This window comes from Leptosomus discolor, chromosome 3 (assembly GCF_034619465.1).
Source record: "Leptosomus discolor isolate bLepDis1 chromosome 3, bLepDis1.hap2, whole genome shotgun sequence".
Taxonomy (NCBI): Eukaryota; Metazoa; Chordata; class Aves; order Leptosomiformes; family Leptosomidae; genus Leptosomus; species Leptosomus discolor.
In genome coordinates this window covers 62,065,521-62,081,849 of record NC_141393.1, presented here as the reverse complement: position 1 = coordinate 62,081,849, position 16,329 = coordinate 62,065,521, and the positions used below count along the sequence as shown (strand labels likewise).

Below are 16,329 nucleotides of genomic sequence, written 5' to 3'. Positions count from 1 at the left end.
CAAAGTATACAGCATACTGCCAAACATACCCCACGGAATATTATATGAGATTTTTCATTAGCTTGTGATATTTTTTATCTCTTTCATGTACTTACTTATATTTTTCTTATTAAAAGATTAATTATATTTTTTATGTGGGGTCATTTTATAAAGGTAGAACAAGAAAGGTGCAATTATGAGTAATGTTCAGTTAAATATTCATTGCTTAAATGATGTAATGTAATGATTAATATGCTAATAAAACTTGCAGCCAAAATTTTCACATAAATCTTTATCCATACCTCCTTTGGACCTATTCTTCCATTCATAAGCAACTGCAGGAGTTCTCTGGAGAAGATCTGATTCTCAGCTATGGAAGTGGACCTCACCATAGGTTCAGAATAAGGTGAATCTTTTTTTAAAATTATTTTTAAACACAACAACGGAACATGGTTCCCCCAAACCTACAAATGCATGAAAACCATCATAGAAAGGAGCTTAGAGAGATTACTGAACACTTGGGGAAAAACTAACATTGCTCACAATAGTTTTAAAACACTCACACTCCATAAATTATGACACACTGTACTATCCAGTAGTACTAGTTATGATTCATGGTAATCACATATAGTGCCTAATATAACTTCTCATGTTCTTGCATGTTTGCTTTTGCTGCCTTATTTAGAAGATACTTATCTACATGTTGCAAACACTTCAAGTAACCAGGAAAATGCCTTGCATTTACAGTTTCTGGCAAAACAAACGAGTCAGCTGCCATAAATCATTTTAACGAAATCATGGTATTCTCATCAAAATCCTGGTCAGCTTTCTGACAGACAGGAGACAGTGACTACCTGAAGGTTTAGCCAAACCTTCAGTCACGAACTTCTAATCCCATCTGAACTATTCCCACGTAAGAACTGCATTCATAAATAACAAAAGTACCTCTAACAGGTAAAAACTGATGAGTGAAAAGCAATTGTGTCAGAGACACGAGTAGACTGATACTCCAATAAATACAATGACAGAGGCAATACAATACTGCTACCTGACCAGCGCATGCTGCTGCTATGTCATACTGCTTCAAAGGCCCGAGAAAGTTACAACGGTTACATACTCTATTTCCTTGTGTAACAACATACAGAACTGTATTTTCATTTGAGTTTATGATAAATGGAGACCATAATTTTCTGAAGAAATAAAAAGCAAATGTGTTGCCATGACTGGATTATCTGCTGTGTTCATTTCAAATAATATTTTCTCACACTTTCGTTGTACACAGTAACTTTTATTTCAGAGTTGTTAAAATGTCACATTCAGGAGTCTCTTCTAGTTTTAGTATTTTAAACCTTGCAATGTAACTTCAAATTCATTAATTAATCTGTTTGGAAATGACATTGTGAACTTAATGTTAACAGTTTTCTAGTTGCAGAGTAGTTAAATCTTAACCGGGGCTAAAGCATTACATGATACAAGCACAAAGAGCTATTTACTTATGCATCATTTAACGGATTACAAAGAAAACTCCAGTGAATCTCAAGACAATTTATATAATTTATATATTTTATATATATATTCTAATTTCTAGACTATAAACCACGTATAGCGTAAAGCGAAGGATCAAAAGTATAAATTAATCTATCATAAAGTATTGAATCTATATATTTTCCAGGCTTCAAACTAACAGAGTATGTTTAAAAATTGATTTTTGAGGATACAAAATACTGTCACACATGGACTGAAATATATAACAGAGGAAATATCTAAAATAATGTACACAATATGTATACTAACATCTACTTCATCTGTAACTATCAAAAATAATATCCACTTCAACTTTTGATTACACTGAAGAACTTAGGAAGTTCACAATCTGCAGTATTAATCCACAAACCAGAGAATATAGCAGAGAACACAGGACGATGCCTAAAGCAATCAAGTCTCTGAAGACTAAACTCCAGCAGCTCCCCAGCAGCCATGGCAGTGTGCTGCTTTGTTACTCGGGTATGGGCTCGTTACCACCAGGAAGAGGAGTAGACAATCCACAAGGCACACTGCTGCCTTGGCTGCACGGCTATTGGAAATATGGCCATGCAAAATGCAGGGCTGTACCCAGCGTTGCTGAGTTAAGCATATGGGAAAACCACCCAGCACACACATCTGGATGAAACAGACTGGACAAGAGGCAGCCTCCATCAGCCTTTGTATATCAGAACTGCTTGGTGTCATAATAGAGTTTGGGAGAACTACCTCAACACAGTCTACTTGTGCTGATGCTCCTGATGCTGCCATTTCTGGTGCCTGAAAACCTGCTGACTCCACATCCTCTGCTGTTCGAGCCACTGCACACTCTCAGGTGATGGGCAATGGCACCTTCAAATGCTAAGATGAGAAAAATCAATTTCAATGCCCAAACGATGGAACTGCTGGTGCAGAAGGTGTCTAAACACAACCATCTACAATGCATCTATGGCACTAAAGACTTGCAAGACTTCACCTAATTCTGTATCAAGGGTCTAAAATAGAAAGCACCACAAAGACAAGAGTCCCATATACAGAAACTGGAAATCAAGCTCTTTCATGATTCAGTCATAACAAAGTCACAGAGACACCCGATTTCAGGAAAAAAATAAGGATTTTAAAGACACACTTACTGACTTAAAATATTGCCTTCCATGTAGGATCCTGAATTTCCATCATTGTTGTTTATAGTGGAAATGGATCAGATGTCTAAAAGCAATCCCTTAGTTCAGGACCCAGTTATGAATAACTCTACAACTGGAAAGGTTTGCTCAACTGGTTGTAAAGAACGGTGAAATCTTCAGTTTTGACCTTTGTTCACACACAAATTTCCCAACACACTTTTCAAATCATTGGGGAAGGACATTATAAATTTCAGTTCAGATCCACTTCTGCTCAGCTGATTATGCAAATAAACAGAATGCAGAGAAAATCTCATTAGCCAGTGCAAAGCTCCTGGCAATATCAAGACTTGATGAATAAATTTTTTATCCCATTTTGTTTTGTTTTGTTTTTTTAAAAAACTCCTTTTTTGCTCTTCTTATTTTGCATCTGCTTTCTGGATTCCCCTCCCTCCTGTCCGATAACTGCATGGTTAAAACCAAGGTCAATGTATGTTTCCACTTTCTGCACTAAGTTACACGAAAGTCCGCCTTACCTGATGCACAAATTTTCTTACGCTATGCCCCGTGGCACATAATTAGACATTCTCTGCAGATCCCAGTTTGTGCATTCTGGCTCACCACACTTTGGGAAGATGCTGCATCTCAGAGCAGCAGCTGCTGTCAGAACAGCCGGCTGAGCAGGACCTACGTGAGAGCACGCAGCTACCACCTACTGCTCTGAAACAGCCGGAAAATGGGCTGGGATGTGTCAGCAGTGCAAGTACAAGGAAAGGACATGTGTGTATCCCAAGATGGTTGTCCTGAATGTTGGAGCTCTATAATCCCTAATGTATACATACATTCACAGCATAACCCTGACATGTCCCATTTGGCTTATGATTCACTGCTTGAAGGATCCTTTGATAGAGAAAACTGAAAATTCTCACTTAACATTTGGTATTTTCTATTTCAAGATGTTTATCTCAAAAAAATCTAGAGGAATGCTAACTGAAGATGCAAGAAAATACGTGCCCACTTGCAGGATTAAATGGCCTCAACTAAGCTCCTGTCCCTCTTCCAGAAAGTACTGTGTGTTTCTTAACCTTGTATCCATCTTAAAATGCTGATTTCAGTGGACAACTTGAACATGACAAATTAATGTTCGCAAAATTTTACAGTGTATCTAGTTAAAAACATTCCAAATACAAGTAGTGGCAAACACACAGCTCTTCTGTCAGTGAATTTCAGAATTAATATTCCTTCAGGGAAGTATGAGCTTTGGCACATGAGAGTCACAGGGCAAATACACTCCAACAGTCACTAAACCTTGGAGCCAAACTCACATATAGTAAATGACTTGTGGCTCTGAGGAGGAGATCAGTGATTTTGCTCTAAGATGTCTGCATTTGGACAAAGAAATGCAATGTAACACTAACACAGGTAACAATGACAATAAAACTTGCTCCATGTTCTGGGACAAATACACCTGCCTAACAATGACGAGCCCAGGACTGACTGCAGTTACCTAACTTCAAAACCACTGAAACTGAGCAAGACTGACTGGATCATTCACTGCCACAAAGGTCACCTTACGGTTACTGCTTTTAAGATTTGGTATTTGGTAAATAACATTATTTGACAATGTATCTTTTGTTTACAGTATAATAATACAGTGGAAAGTAAACAACTGATCTGTGAACACTGCAGTACTGATCAACTTGAACATATTAAATTAATATAAAGTGACTAGTACTTGGGATCTGGGGCTCCACCATCTTGAAGGAGAAGCAGGCTTTACATGTCCCACTACTAAAAGTTGACTAAAAATAACCTCTGTTTCATCAGGATATATGATATATTATTCAAGTCTCTAAAGAATTCAGCACATGCTTTACACTCTTAGGTACTAGCTTTTCACGGTATGAATGAACATAAATTAAAGAGAGACCTAGTTTTAGCTTGCAAGCCTGGAAGTGCACTTTTGGCCTGTTTTCCCATTTACTTGGACAGAGAGCAGGAAGAAGACCTGACTTAAGATCCTGAATAATTAGGAGGCATGAACCAAGTTCAAACGATGTCAATGAACGTCTGATGACTAAAAGTTAACTGAATCAGCTAACCCAAAAACAAGAGTAAAATAATTTTACTCTCAACATGGGTTTCTTATTTAGTAGTCCTTTTGATTCCTATTTCTACTCAAATACTGAAAAAGCCAAAGCAACCGCAGGGCCACACTACGATCTTCTTACTCAGTTATTAGCGAACTGTTAAAGGTCAGCAGAGAGATGGTATTATGTTAGGAAGCATAGCAAACGTGGGCAAGGTTTGTTTCACAGTCCCATGACAGGAAGCAAGCTGCAACCCAGAGCTTGTGAGCTTTAATGGAACCAGTCCACTGGGAACACTGAAATGGGAGAAGAAGGGCAAAGCCATACGTGCTAAAAAAGATGGTTACGAGGCATAAATACTGGATATAACTGGTGAATATAATCTACGGATGTATTTCAATAGGAAATATAAAGATTAATAGTTCATAAAAGAACTCACTGACCAGCTACAGGAAAACATAACTGTGCTAAAGAACTAATGACCACCGTAATTTATCCAGACATATGTATTCTGCAGCTTTTCAAAACTAATTGTGAGTCATGTTTTATACATGTAAGAGTATAAGCAGTTGAGAGTCATCAAGTTTTGCATGACTATTTTTATTTCCCTGATTACAGAAATAAAGTGCCTTGCAGTACGATGACTTTTTCAAGGCTCGAGGGAAACGTCACCACAAGGTAACCTTCGCCCACCACAGAGAGCTGACCACGGGGCAGGCACTGCCTGCTGGCTGGCATTTACGGAACCTCCTATACGCCGCAAGAACACAGGTCACGGGATATACTCCTTCCCTTCCACGGCCAGGGAGAGATGGCCACTGCTGAAGTTCACAGTCCTCAGCATCTGCAGGTAGTTTCTACACTTTGATACAGCCAAAGATGGCAACGACTAAAAATGCCATTCTACATATGTTCAGCTCTGAGCCATCCATCCTTCATCCAGCAACCTATCAAACGACAGAAACACACTGTCCCAGGGCATCAGGTTGACTCGTTACTTGAAGATAACACAGGAGAGTGACACACAGTGCAGCGCACGCAGACACGCAGAGGAGGGGGATGTTACCTGCAAGTCAATGCTGCATCAGTACTGCAGCTCAGAAACACGCGCTTCTAGTAGTCTCCTATTCCAGCTAGGAAAAAGAAAAGGTCTCCGATGTTCATGGCAGGTAAAATCCCCATCCTGTTCTCAACGCATTCCAGCAGTCATGTTCTCTCTTTTTCATTCCTCTTGCAGTTCGAATTGCATGCAGGCGTTTTTAGTCTGTAGACTTTTTTTTAAAACCAAGTAAAATTAAAAGCATTCTGACTTAAGGTGTTCTCAGTATAATGAGCAATTTACTTGCATATCACAAAACAACCGTACCTGAGAAAGCAGAGCACAATGCCTAAGTGTAACCAAATTAGTTATCTAAGCAAGTTAGATCTCATTAATAACAGTCAGCGTGAACTCTGTGTGTGTTTAGCTCACAGTTGTTATGGGAGGAGCTCAGGGGTCTGGTATAATTAAGAACGACACGAGCGTAAGGTGGGCTAGGATGATTCTCCATGGTTATAAATGCTCTTTTCCCCTCCTACCACTTCGTGCTATGAAGTCTTTATCTCAAATGAAGCTCTATTAATCAGATATAAACTCTTCTGAAAAAAGAAATCACTTTTGCATCTGTTAAATGGCAGTTTTAAAGAAGCAAATAAGTGATAAATAAATACCAAAAGAATTGCTGTATGAAACAGGCCTACATACAAGGCTCCAATTTCTGTGACGTCTTCCCTTTGCTCACTTGACACATCACAATTATACAGCATGAACACCACCAGACAAGAACCACTCATTACGGCATAAGGAATACCAGGATCTTCCTAGGTAGCAGAAGCAGTACTGGTGAACGTTCACTGCAACTTTGCCCAGAGTGTCCCTTACTGGAGATACAGCAACAAAAATGCCACTCCTGCCTTTAGACAAGAATAATTAAGGCAATTTTTCAGACAAGTTTGACCCACTATATACGTTGGAAAAGCACTCTTACAGTAAGAAAACAATGTAATACTTTTTTCTGCGTCATCATTGAGCAGCAAATGTATTTCATTTAAAAAGCCTAAAGGGAAGATATGTAGTAGTAGTTGCTCATTAAAATAACTGGCAATATTTTAATAATGTGGTGCCAAAGTAGTAAGTCTTCTGGAGTACGATTTATTAAACTGAGCCAGAGTTACTATTTGAAGAAAACAGGTCATCATGAATGATGAAAATATTTGTAATCTCAAAGTGTGGGAAACAGTTTACATCTTTATAATAAACTAGGAAGAAAGTGGAACAGCTTTTCAAAAAATAGCAGTCTAAAGCTAAGCAAAGCTAAGCTTTTAAACCTATGTTTAGATACTCTGGACAGATTCTCAGCTGATATAAATTGTCTGTTCCACTGACTTCACCACACTTAAGACAACCTGCGATTTTTGCAAATCTACTTCCTAAAACAGGATTTTGGAAGTGGTAAGGATGTTAGGAATAGAAATGCTGTTGAAGTCAACAAGACTAATGTTCTTAAGTCACAAGAATGCTTTTTACAACTCCATTCAGGCTAATGGAAACAATAATCACTTCTATTCAGCAAATTTCACATCTGAAGAAAGGTAACGGACTGTGATGTTTTCCATGTCTGAACATCTTTCTGAACCTTTATTGGCTCATTCCTGCTGAGATGAAACTAAAGAAAGAAGGAAGGCCATAGCTGCAGCACTTAAACACTGCAAAAGTGGAGAAATGTTCACAGTTATTGCAAAAAATCAAAGTAAAATGGTATTGAAATACAGAACAAGGACAAAATAACTTTACCTGACTGTGTTTCAAACAATATTTTGATAAATCACCAAAGATGCTTCTAAGTGACACATGCCAGTTTTTATACTAAAATAATTATTTAAGAGGAATGTGAGCGTTCAACACATGCTGTATCTATACAAGAAGAGATTCATCTGTATCACTCTGCTGACTTTCTCACTTTGGAATAAAGTCTTAGCTACAGAAGGGCATAAGAGTTGTAACTCTACGGTACTGTAATTCTACAGGTTTAGTTACTTCCAATTTGCAAACTTAACCTCTGCAAAACATCTACTATTATATTATATTCTGCCAAGGAAGAATCTAGTCCATTTCACTCTATATTGTTCTAAAAATAAATTACTATGTGATTTTTATACCGGTTTTATGATGCTGCTTAGAATCCTTGATCCTCTGAATCTCCTTATACACAGTCTCACCACTTTTAAGAAATAACCAGCATAAATAAGAGTTACAAGTCATTTCAACAAGCATATATTTATGATCATCACAACATATTGCCTCCGTTTTCACACAGTTACATCTTATTACAGTCAAAGCCTAAATACATGCAATCAAGAATAAAACCCACTGGTTTACATTTTCAGACTGAAAACACATTCATAACAAAAGGAGAAAAAACTCCACCCTATTGTCATCATCATCATAACCATAAAGTCTTTTTACTCCTGACTCAAACCAGGAGCAAAATTCCAGGTATGTAATGTTTTGGCAATGCAGGAAGATTGCACTAAAACAACTGCAATCAGAGGGGACCAAGGTAATTGGAAAATAAGTATCTTTCAGAAATGTACCGGTTTAAACCAACAGAGAACAATAGAACAGTGCAGCACTCAAACACCTTCACAGGAATATCGAAGTGCTGATCGACGCAGGGAATCTTACAACACAGTTACATAATTTGTGATAAAAACTTACCATTTCTCATTGATTTAAGCCTGTTTACCAAATAACCACCACAATCCACCTCATGCGGAGAGCAGATTTGATGTTGCACTACACCAACAAGTTGGACTGTCAGGAAGTTTAATCTTTCCACATTTTTCTGGTGAAAACTGAAGGTCTGTGACAGGAGGAGGGCAGACTGGGCAGCCAGGGCAGACTGAATGCCCATCCCAGCACGTCCTGCCTGTCGGGCATCCACCCCCAGTTCCTCTGGCAGCGGTGGGACAGGGGCTGGCCCAGGTGCTTCCCCCACCTCCTGCCTCCCCCAGCCCGCACTGAGGAGACCCACCCGAGCCAAAAGTGCTGCTTTTGTCTTTCAGCAAAATGTAGAGAGATTTTTTTCAGTCTTAAAAGGAGGAGGGAGAAGGTACTGATGAGACCCACACTTTGGAAACTTCTAATTCCTGCCTGTCACGGCCAGCTTGCCCCTACTTGTTCCTCTGCCAGCCACACACAGCTCTGTCCCTTGCCCAGGCAGAAGCAGCGGTTCTCTTCCAAGTTGCCTGCCTTGACTCTGTGTGTAGAGAAAAACACTAACGTATCTCCCCTCAACTTCTGTTTTCTTACATTAACTAGCACTTTATTTCTAGGGTCCTTCCATATTATTCCTCCTTCGCTATTTTTCCTGTCAGATTAAGACCTTGGTTAGCTCTTCCCCATCCTTGTTTCATTCAGAGCTTTACCAAATGAGGTCTCCTTTATTTTTTGTACAATGTCACAAATTCTTCTTTGTCTCTAGTGAAAATACTTCGGCAGAGAACATTTGGCATTGTCACGGCTCTGTTAGATCGATGACTCACAGACATTTTGCATCCTACTAATACACTCTTGTCTTTTTTTTCCAATATGATTTCTGATTGAAGAACTCTTAATTTGAAACACAAATTCCTATTAGTCCCTCGGTACATGACCTTGCACACTGTGCTGTTAAACTTCACCCAGTTTTTAATTGCTCTTGTTTTCAGAATTACGCAATTCTTCCAATTTTAGAGGCTGTACTTGAGAACTTGATCTACAATTTTCACTCTTCACAAATCAAATTAATCTTGAACAATAGCTGAAGACCAAGAGAAATCCTGTTTTTCCCTAACATCAGCTCTAGGGACCCACCCATTTGGCAACATCTCCATTGTACATTATTTCCTAACAGCACGGTACTGCAGAAAAACAATAGCTCTAATACCTACCATGACGAAAGCCAAAGAAGAGACAAGAAGCCACAGCTTCAGTTGGGAAACAATGAGTCATTAGAATGAGTACAACAAATGCAAGTATTTTCTCATCAATGACCAGCACCTACAGCTTCTCAGACACTAGTGACTCATCATTTACAGACGCATTTTCTCAATTTTTCAATTTTACAGATCTCTACTGAAAGAAATCCCACAAAACCCTGAGAAGGTGTTTTCCTCAGCCCAAACAGCACTAAGAGCAAAGATTATATTAACTACTTTAATTTACTCAACGATTTTTGGAAAACATATAGGCAGGTTGCCTGACTGCTTGCTGCGAGCAACAGCTCGGGTGTAGTTTCCAGATTCTTTCTTGAGATTTGAAATATTCTTGATTGCTCTCAGGAATTCAACACGATGTTAATGTCCCAAAACAGTCAGTTTAGGAGCGGCAGGTCTGCTGACATTTGTTGCTATGAGAAGTAATGAATATTTACAACAGCCTAATCTCAGAAAATACAAAATTCAATGCAAATTAATGAGCTTCCCCATAGGAGCAGTAACCAGATCAGGCTTAAATACAACCGTTAGCTAAATTAAAAGCTTTTGTTGCTACATTTGAAAGGTGCTCAGAACATTCTTTTCCCAACCAAGTTGTAAATTTAGGTACTAAATTTGTTTCAAAAACTGGTGATTTACTTCCATTACTGTAATAACTCCACGCTGTCCTCGCACAACCACTGATCCCCAGCATGCAAACAAGCAAAGTGATGAACATCAGGGAGGGGAACCATCTCTGAGCGCTGTGTACGTGCCATGGTTCCTAGAATGCTTGGCCGCCAAAATTAGGAAAATTGGTAATTTAGGCTTGGGTTTGGGTTAAATTGTGGACTAGCTAGTCTAGGCCAGACTATTTTTTTAAGAGCAGAAATTCAGCATGCACTTTCCCTAGGGCAGGCCGAGAAAGGCTTTCTGACACCAGCAGTCACATCGCTCATGGGGTGTGAGTCCTCAGCAGCCAGTACAACCCAAACCTTGATCCTCCTTGACCCCTGACACACTTGCACAGTCCTCAGTCCCTCTTCTAGCACCGACACATGGGCTATCCTCCTGCCTGCTGCTCCTTCTGCAGTGTGGTTTTGCTAGGTTGGTTCCCCGTCTGACCACAGGTATAGATATGGCATGGATGTGCATATAGCATATACTTGTGTGTGTACATAGAAGTGTATCTACATACACACATACATATGGTATATCTATATCTGTCCACATAAACACATGCACACATAAAATGCACAATTTTATAGACCCTCTACATACCTCTGCTTCCTAAATATGCTGCTGTAATTATGCTAATAAGATATTTTTTGATTTACTGATTCCCTTTTCTCTCCCGTGAGGGTTCCTTCACCCACAGTTAAGACTCAGACAACACGCATGCATGACACACAAACCTCTGCCACTGTGCTCCAGCGCCAGATGATAGGGAAGTGTGTAACCAATGTCACAATGATTTTTAAATCATTCCAGGGTAGGCCTGGGAAGCTACAGACCAGTGACTCTGACAACTGTACCAGACAAATTAAAAGAAATTCTTTTAAACAATAGAATAAGGGGATATGCAGACAAATGGGATACACTGGGGAAATTCAACACAGTTTTTGTGATGAGTAAGGCTGACTCACAACACTTCTGGAGTTGAAAGACTCAAGACTACAAAACAGCTGGACAATAAAGTCTATCCTCATTTCCAAGAGATACCTGCAAGGTCCTTCACCAAAGGTTCTTAATCTAAGCAGCTATGTGATCAGAGAGGGTCTTCACATGGATAAATAAATGACCAAAGATTGGAAAAAATACTAATTTTAAATGAGTGGGTGGAGGAGGAGGAGCTGCCAGCAGTCAGGCTCTGGGCTGGGGTACACGCTGGTTAGTTTGTTTATAAACGACACGGAAAAGGATGTCAGTGAAAAGAGGTTTACAGATACCAAGTTACTCAGATCCTGCCAGATCAGTGTTGATCTGTGCCGCAATCAGGACTGGGCAAGATGGGCCCTTGGTTGGGCCTGTGGGACTTGTCAGTCTCCTGCCACAGCTCGCTAAGGGGTTCCTCCCTTGGCAGCCTCCACTTTTTCCTTATCTTCCCATCCAGGTTAGGCTGCAGCCTTCTTCAGCAGGACAGAAAACTGGGAATTACATCTCTCCACTCTGAGAAATCACTCAGACACAGAATAACTAAACACTGAAGCACAAAGTGCCTCATTCAAAACCCACCAAAGCTGTCGGGAATCTGTCTACCGATTTTAATTGTTTCAGTTGTTGTGCAAAATGGCCGAAAACATCACTGGCCATCAGAAAGCCTCTCCTGTGGCTTCAAACACACCTTCAGCAGGGCAGGACTACAGAGCAGAACGCTACCGAGCTATTGGGAGCCACGGTCCATAAAACACCATCCTGAGGTATTACACAGTAATATTACATGTTGTTACAGCAAGTAAAGATCAATTCTCCAAACAGAATAATAAAAATTATCTTAGTGGGTTCTTCAAGCCACTGGTGATCTAGGTGGTAACATTGTTCATACCTAGGAAACTTGGTCAGCATCTCACAAATGCTCCAAAACATTTTACAGTCATTCAAGAGAAAAAAACCCCAGATTTTTCTATTTTTGTTGCACAAATTAAAGCTTTAATAAAATATTAGAGATTATCTGTAATATTGGCCAGAGATTTCCAAATATTTCTAAATGCTCAAAAGATCCTGTAAACCAGCATCAATAATAATCTTTAACCAAACTATGTATGAGAGAAAAGAAATCACTGACTTTATAAAACAGTATTGTGAAGACCTATAGACTGAACATACAAATATTTTCAGTATGTTAAAAATATTTGTGAGCCTAGTGGTATTTTCTGAAGAGAAAGTACTGCTGACAGAAAACAGGAACATCCTGCAACACTTTCATTTGAAGATGAACGTATGTCTCCAGCCCAGTCGGATAGAGCAAGACAGTGTTATTTGCAATGTTTGGTATGCTTGTCAGAAGAAATCAGAATAATCTTCAAAACATTTTATGAACAATGCTTCACTAATTTTCTACCAGGAAAGTACCTGGGAATACAGTGATATGTTTGGACATGGTTTAGATGCCATGAAATTACGTCAACAAATTCAAAAAAGGGAGGCTCTCATTTCCTAACGCTAGATGTATTAGAGGCATGCTTTGGAGATCTAGGCTCTGGTTAGAGCTACCTTTCAGCCATAATCATACTTAATCTGACATTTTTGTAAATAATTTTAGAACATTTTGCATTCAGTTACTATGGATACATTTTACAACAAACTTGATGGTTGATTTCGTATGAATTATACCAAAATTAGAGCTATGGTAAACACAAAGCACATTTAATTCCTGTTTACGCCAACATGCTAAATGTTTCATTTTAAAATTCGTTATACTTATATACATGAGATATATATAAACAGATATAACAGATAAAAAATGTGATCTGCTTTTTGTTAACTTTTTAGGTGTTCAACATCTTTTTCAAGTTGCACTTCACATGGAAATAACACTGAGCAGAAGTTACTTAAAACGGTCTTACAGTACATTTCACATCTATTTAAAAGCCAAATTACAACATTAAAATTATTTCTTTGCCTTCCTTTTCATATCTTTTCTTCAGTAGAACTAAGGAATAAACTACTAACACCATCAGGTTATTTTATTCACACCATACCTAACGAATTGTAGGGTAAGAAAGCAAGCCTTTAAGTACATACATGAAAGACCTGCATCACTTTTTTTGCAACTATATTGTAAGATACATTCTGACTACTGCATTTTTGTTCCTAACTGCAGATCGTTCTATTGCAGACACAGTTTTCCTTCTCTTACAAGCTGAGAAAATAAAGCAGTCTGGTATTTAAGGTTCTCCTATTGCCCGGCAAAGCCTAACCAACATACAGACACTGCTTCAGCTCCATGGCCATGCTGCCGCCTCTGCCTGCGCCCATGGCCTCACTGCTCTCCTCCAACCTCCCATGCTCAGCCCTGATCTTCCCAGGCCCACTCCAGTGTGGAGAGAGACGCTGCTTCTGTAGCTCCTGTCTTTCTATAACAGAGGTCACACTCACCCTAACAAGGAAGCAGGACATCAGCCTCTAAACCAACACTCCGTAACACGTGTTAGCTCCTGTCTGTCCGTTACACCGTGCGCCTGTTCTGCCGGCAGAGAGGACAAAAGCACCCCAGAAATACACAGATCTCCCATTTTTGTCCCAGTTGATGCAAAAATGACCTTGTTAACTTTCTTCCTCTTCCTCTACTTTATTTCATAACACAGCTATCCCCTTTCTCCAGCAGTTTTAAGGACAGTATTTGCATAAGCAAAACCTTTTCTTTCCAGCTCGTCTCAGTCATACGCAGCAAAGCCTTCTGCCATGGCAAAGAGTAGAAAGAACCAGAGGACCCCCTTACTTTCAGAATCATATAGTGGGAAAAGCCATGCTCAGCCACCTTAACAAACTTAGTGCCGCTGATGCCAGCGGCTATTACACTTAGATAGGGATCTTCCGAACACTTGTCAAACTTGACATTTGCCTGTTAAGCACCATGCGTCACAGAAAAAAAAATAAAAATTTATTAGTCACAATGACACACAATCCCAATCTTGCTCCCACTGAATTCAGTAGCACATCTGTTACCATCTTTAGTGGGATTAGAATTTGAACAGAAATATAAAAATATTCTGTTTGATCAAAGTTATTCTGTTGTGGAATTCCAGTTCTTCAGTCCCAGCACACACACATCCATTTATTCCAACAAGCACCTTCTGCATGTGAAGACTCTGCACTTCCCTTCTAACAGACTGATGTTTACAAGGTAGAGCAGACAACAGGTATATGCTACAGCCTGGATACAGCCTTTCAGATAAAGGCCTCAAAGGCTGCAATGTGCAGTCCTGAACAAGTCTCATTTTTAAATGCAGGTAAAAGACTTTGGTAACAGACTGAAGCTTTTGGTTTGTTTGTTTTTCAAAATAGTAACTGTAACTCAGAACAGAGGGACTAGAAGGTTTATACAAAAAAGTGTTTTCAACAGATATAAACAACATTGCCTTTAACACAAAAAATAGCTTTCCTTTAAAAAAGGGAAGTGCTGCGGATAAAAGCCTACAGGAAGCAGTGAAAATGTCACTATATCCTGTTATGGGCAAAATGCCTGCGTAGGAGATTTTGATACAAGCCCGCTTGCCAAAAAGGGTGCCCTTCTTAAATGAGCTAATATGCAATTCAGTGTTAGCAATATTTAATAAATACAGGCTATTGCCACCACCGTAAGTCTCACTTATAATGGAGACATACAACCCCTGTTTCTATCAATCCCCAAATCCATGGATATTTTTTCATCCGTTAGGATTCCCTGTTACAGAAAACAGTTATAATATGCTGGTCTGAATACAAAAACCTATTCCTTGCTTTATGCAATGCAACTTCCTACATTTAGCAAAGGAAGAGTATAGATTTCTTTTTCATTTCTTTACCGTTTCCTTTTCAAAATATCATTTAAACGTTGGTCAAATTATAGCAATAAATTATGGTGACCTACTTTTTGGGTAAATAGTACCAATTGGCATTTCTTCAACATCCTGATGAAACAGGTTTTTAAACAGTATGGTAAACCACCAAATACATTTAACTTCTCTAGAGATCAATGGGGAGACTGTTCTACTGAGGTTACACAGAGTATGTTTTCAACACGTCAGATGACTTCTTGATGAGGAAAATACTGTCACATAATCACTGACATGGGCTCTCTCCTGTTTTGTTTACATCTCATATTTTAAAATGTCACGCTATAGATTTTGGATATTTACAGTCAGCTAATGTACCCATCTTCATCTCCCATTACACTTTTTTTTTTTTCCTGAAAACCTTCAGCAGAATTTCTTTAAATCATGGAAAAAATAACCCTTCACAGAAAGGATACAATTGCATTGCTAACAATAAAAACGTTTTGCACTTTTGGAAATATCAGGTGAAAGAGCCTTGTGTAAACATTCAGTCACTTACTTTGGTAGAGTTTTCAAGTGATTTTCTCTTAACTCCAGAATTCGCAATTTGACAAGCCTAGAAATATGACAGAAAAAAATTAGTTCATTCAATGAATTAGCTCAGGAATCCATAAGAATGATTTCAAATTACTTATTTCAGCAAAAGAAGAGTCTGCTTAATGCACAAATAGTAAGATGCCCAGTTATTGTGGTGCTGACTATGGCACAAAATGTATTCAGACCCAAATAGCCTCAAGTGAGGACAGACAGCTTCAGATAAGGACATCTCTATCCTCACCCAAATTCTTCTGAAAAACTTTGACATATATCGGGTTTTCACAGTAATTCTAAACTATTTTTATTAATTATTCAAAAGAGGCAAACACAATAAAAGTTAATTTCTCTCAAACATTCCCAGATCTATTAAACGATAAAAAGCAGCTGCTATTTAGTTCACAACTTTCTTTTGCATTTTCTGAGCACTGAATTGTACAACACACAGGCAGACACATGCTACAAGACCACAGATCCCCATGTAATTTACTGTATTATAAACAGAAGCAGGACATGGGCTTAAGTGTTGGCGTGAAATGAGAACCTACACAG

The 16,329-nt window shown here is 38.9% G+C and overlaps 1 protein-coding gene across 3 annotated transcripts in view; it reads right to left on the bottom strand.

Moving 5' to 3' along the window:
* The window catches only part of LRRC7 (leucine rich repeat containing 7), a 90,733-nt gene that overhangs the window by 65,763 nt on the left and 8,641 nt on the right, over nucleotides 1–16,329 (bottom strand). For all 3 annotated transcript variants that reach the window (XM_086462186.1, XM_086462188.1, XM_086462189.1), the window contains exon 5: nucleotides 15,743–15,799. In XM_086462186.1, the coding sequence (XP_086318312.1) occupies nucleotides 15,743–15,799 (57 nt within the window). The remainder of the gene's footprint in view (nucleotides 1–15,742; nucleotides 15,800–16,329) is intronic.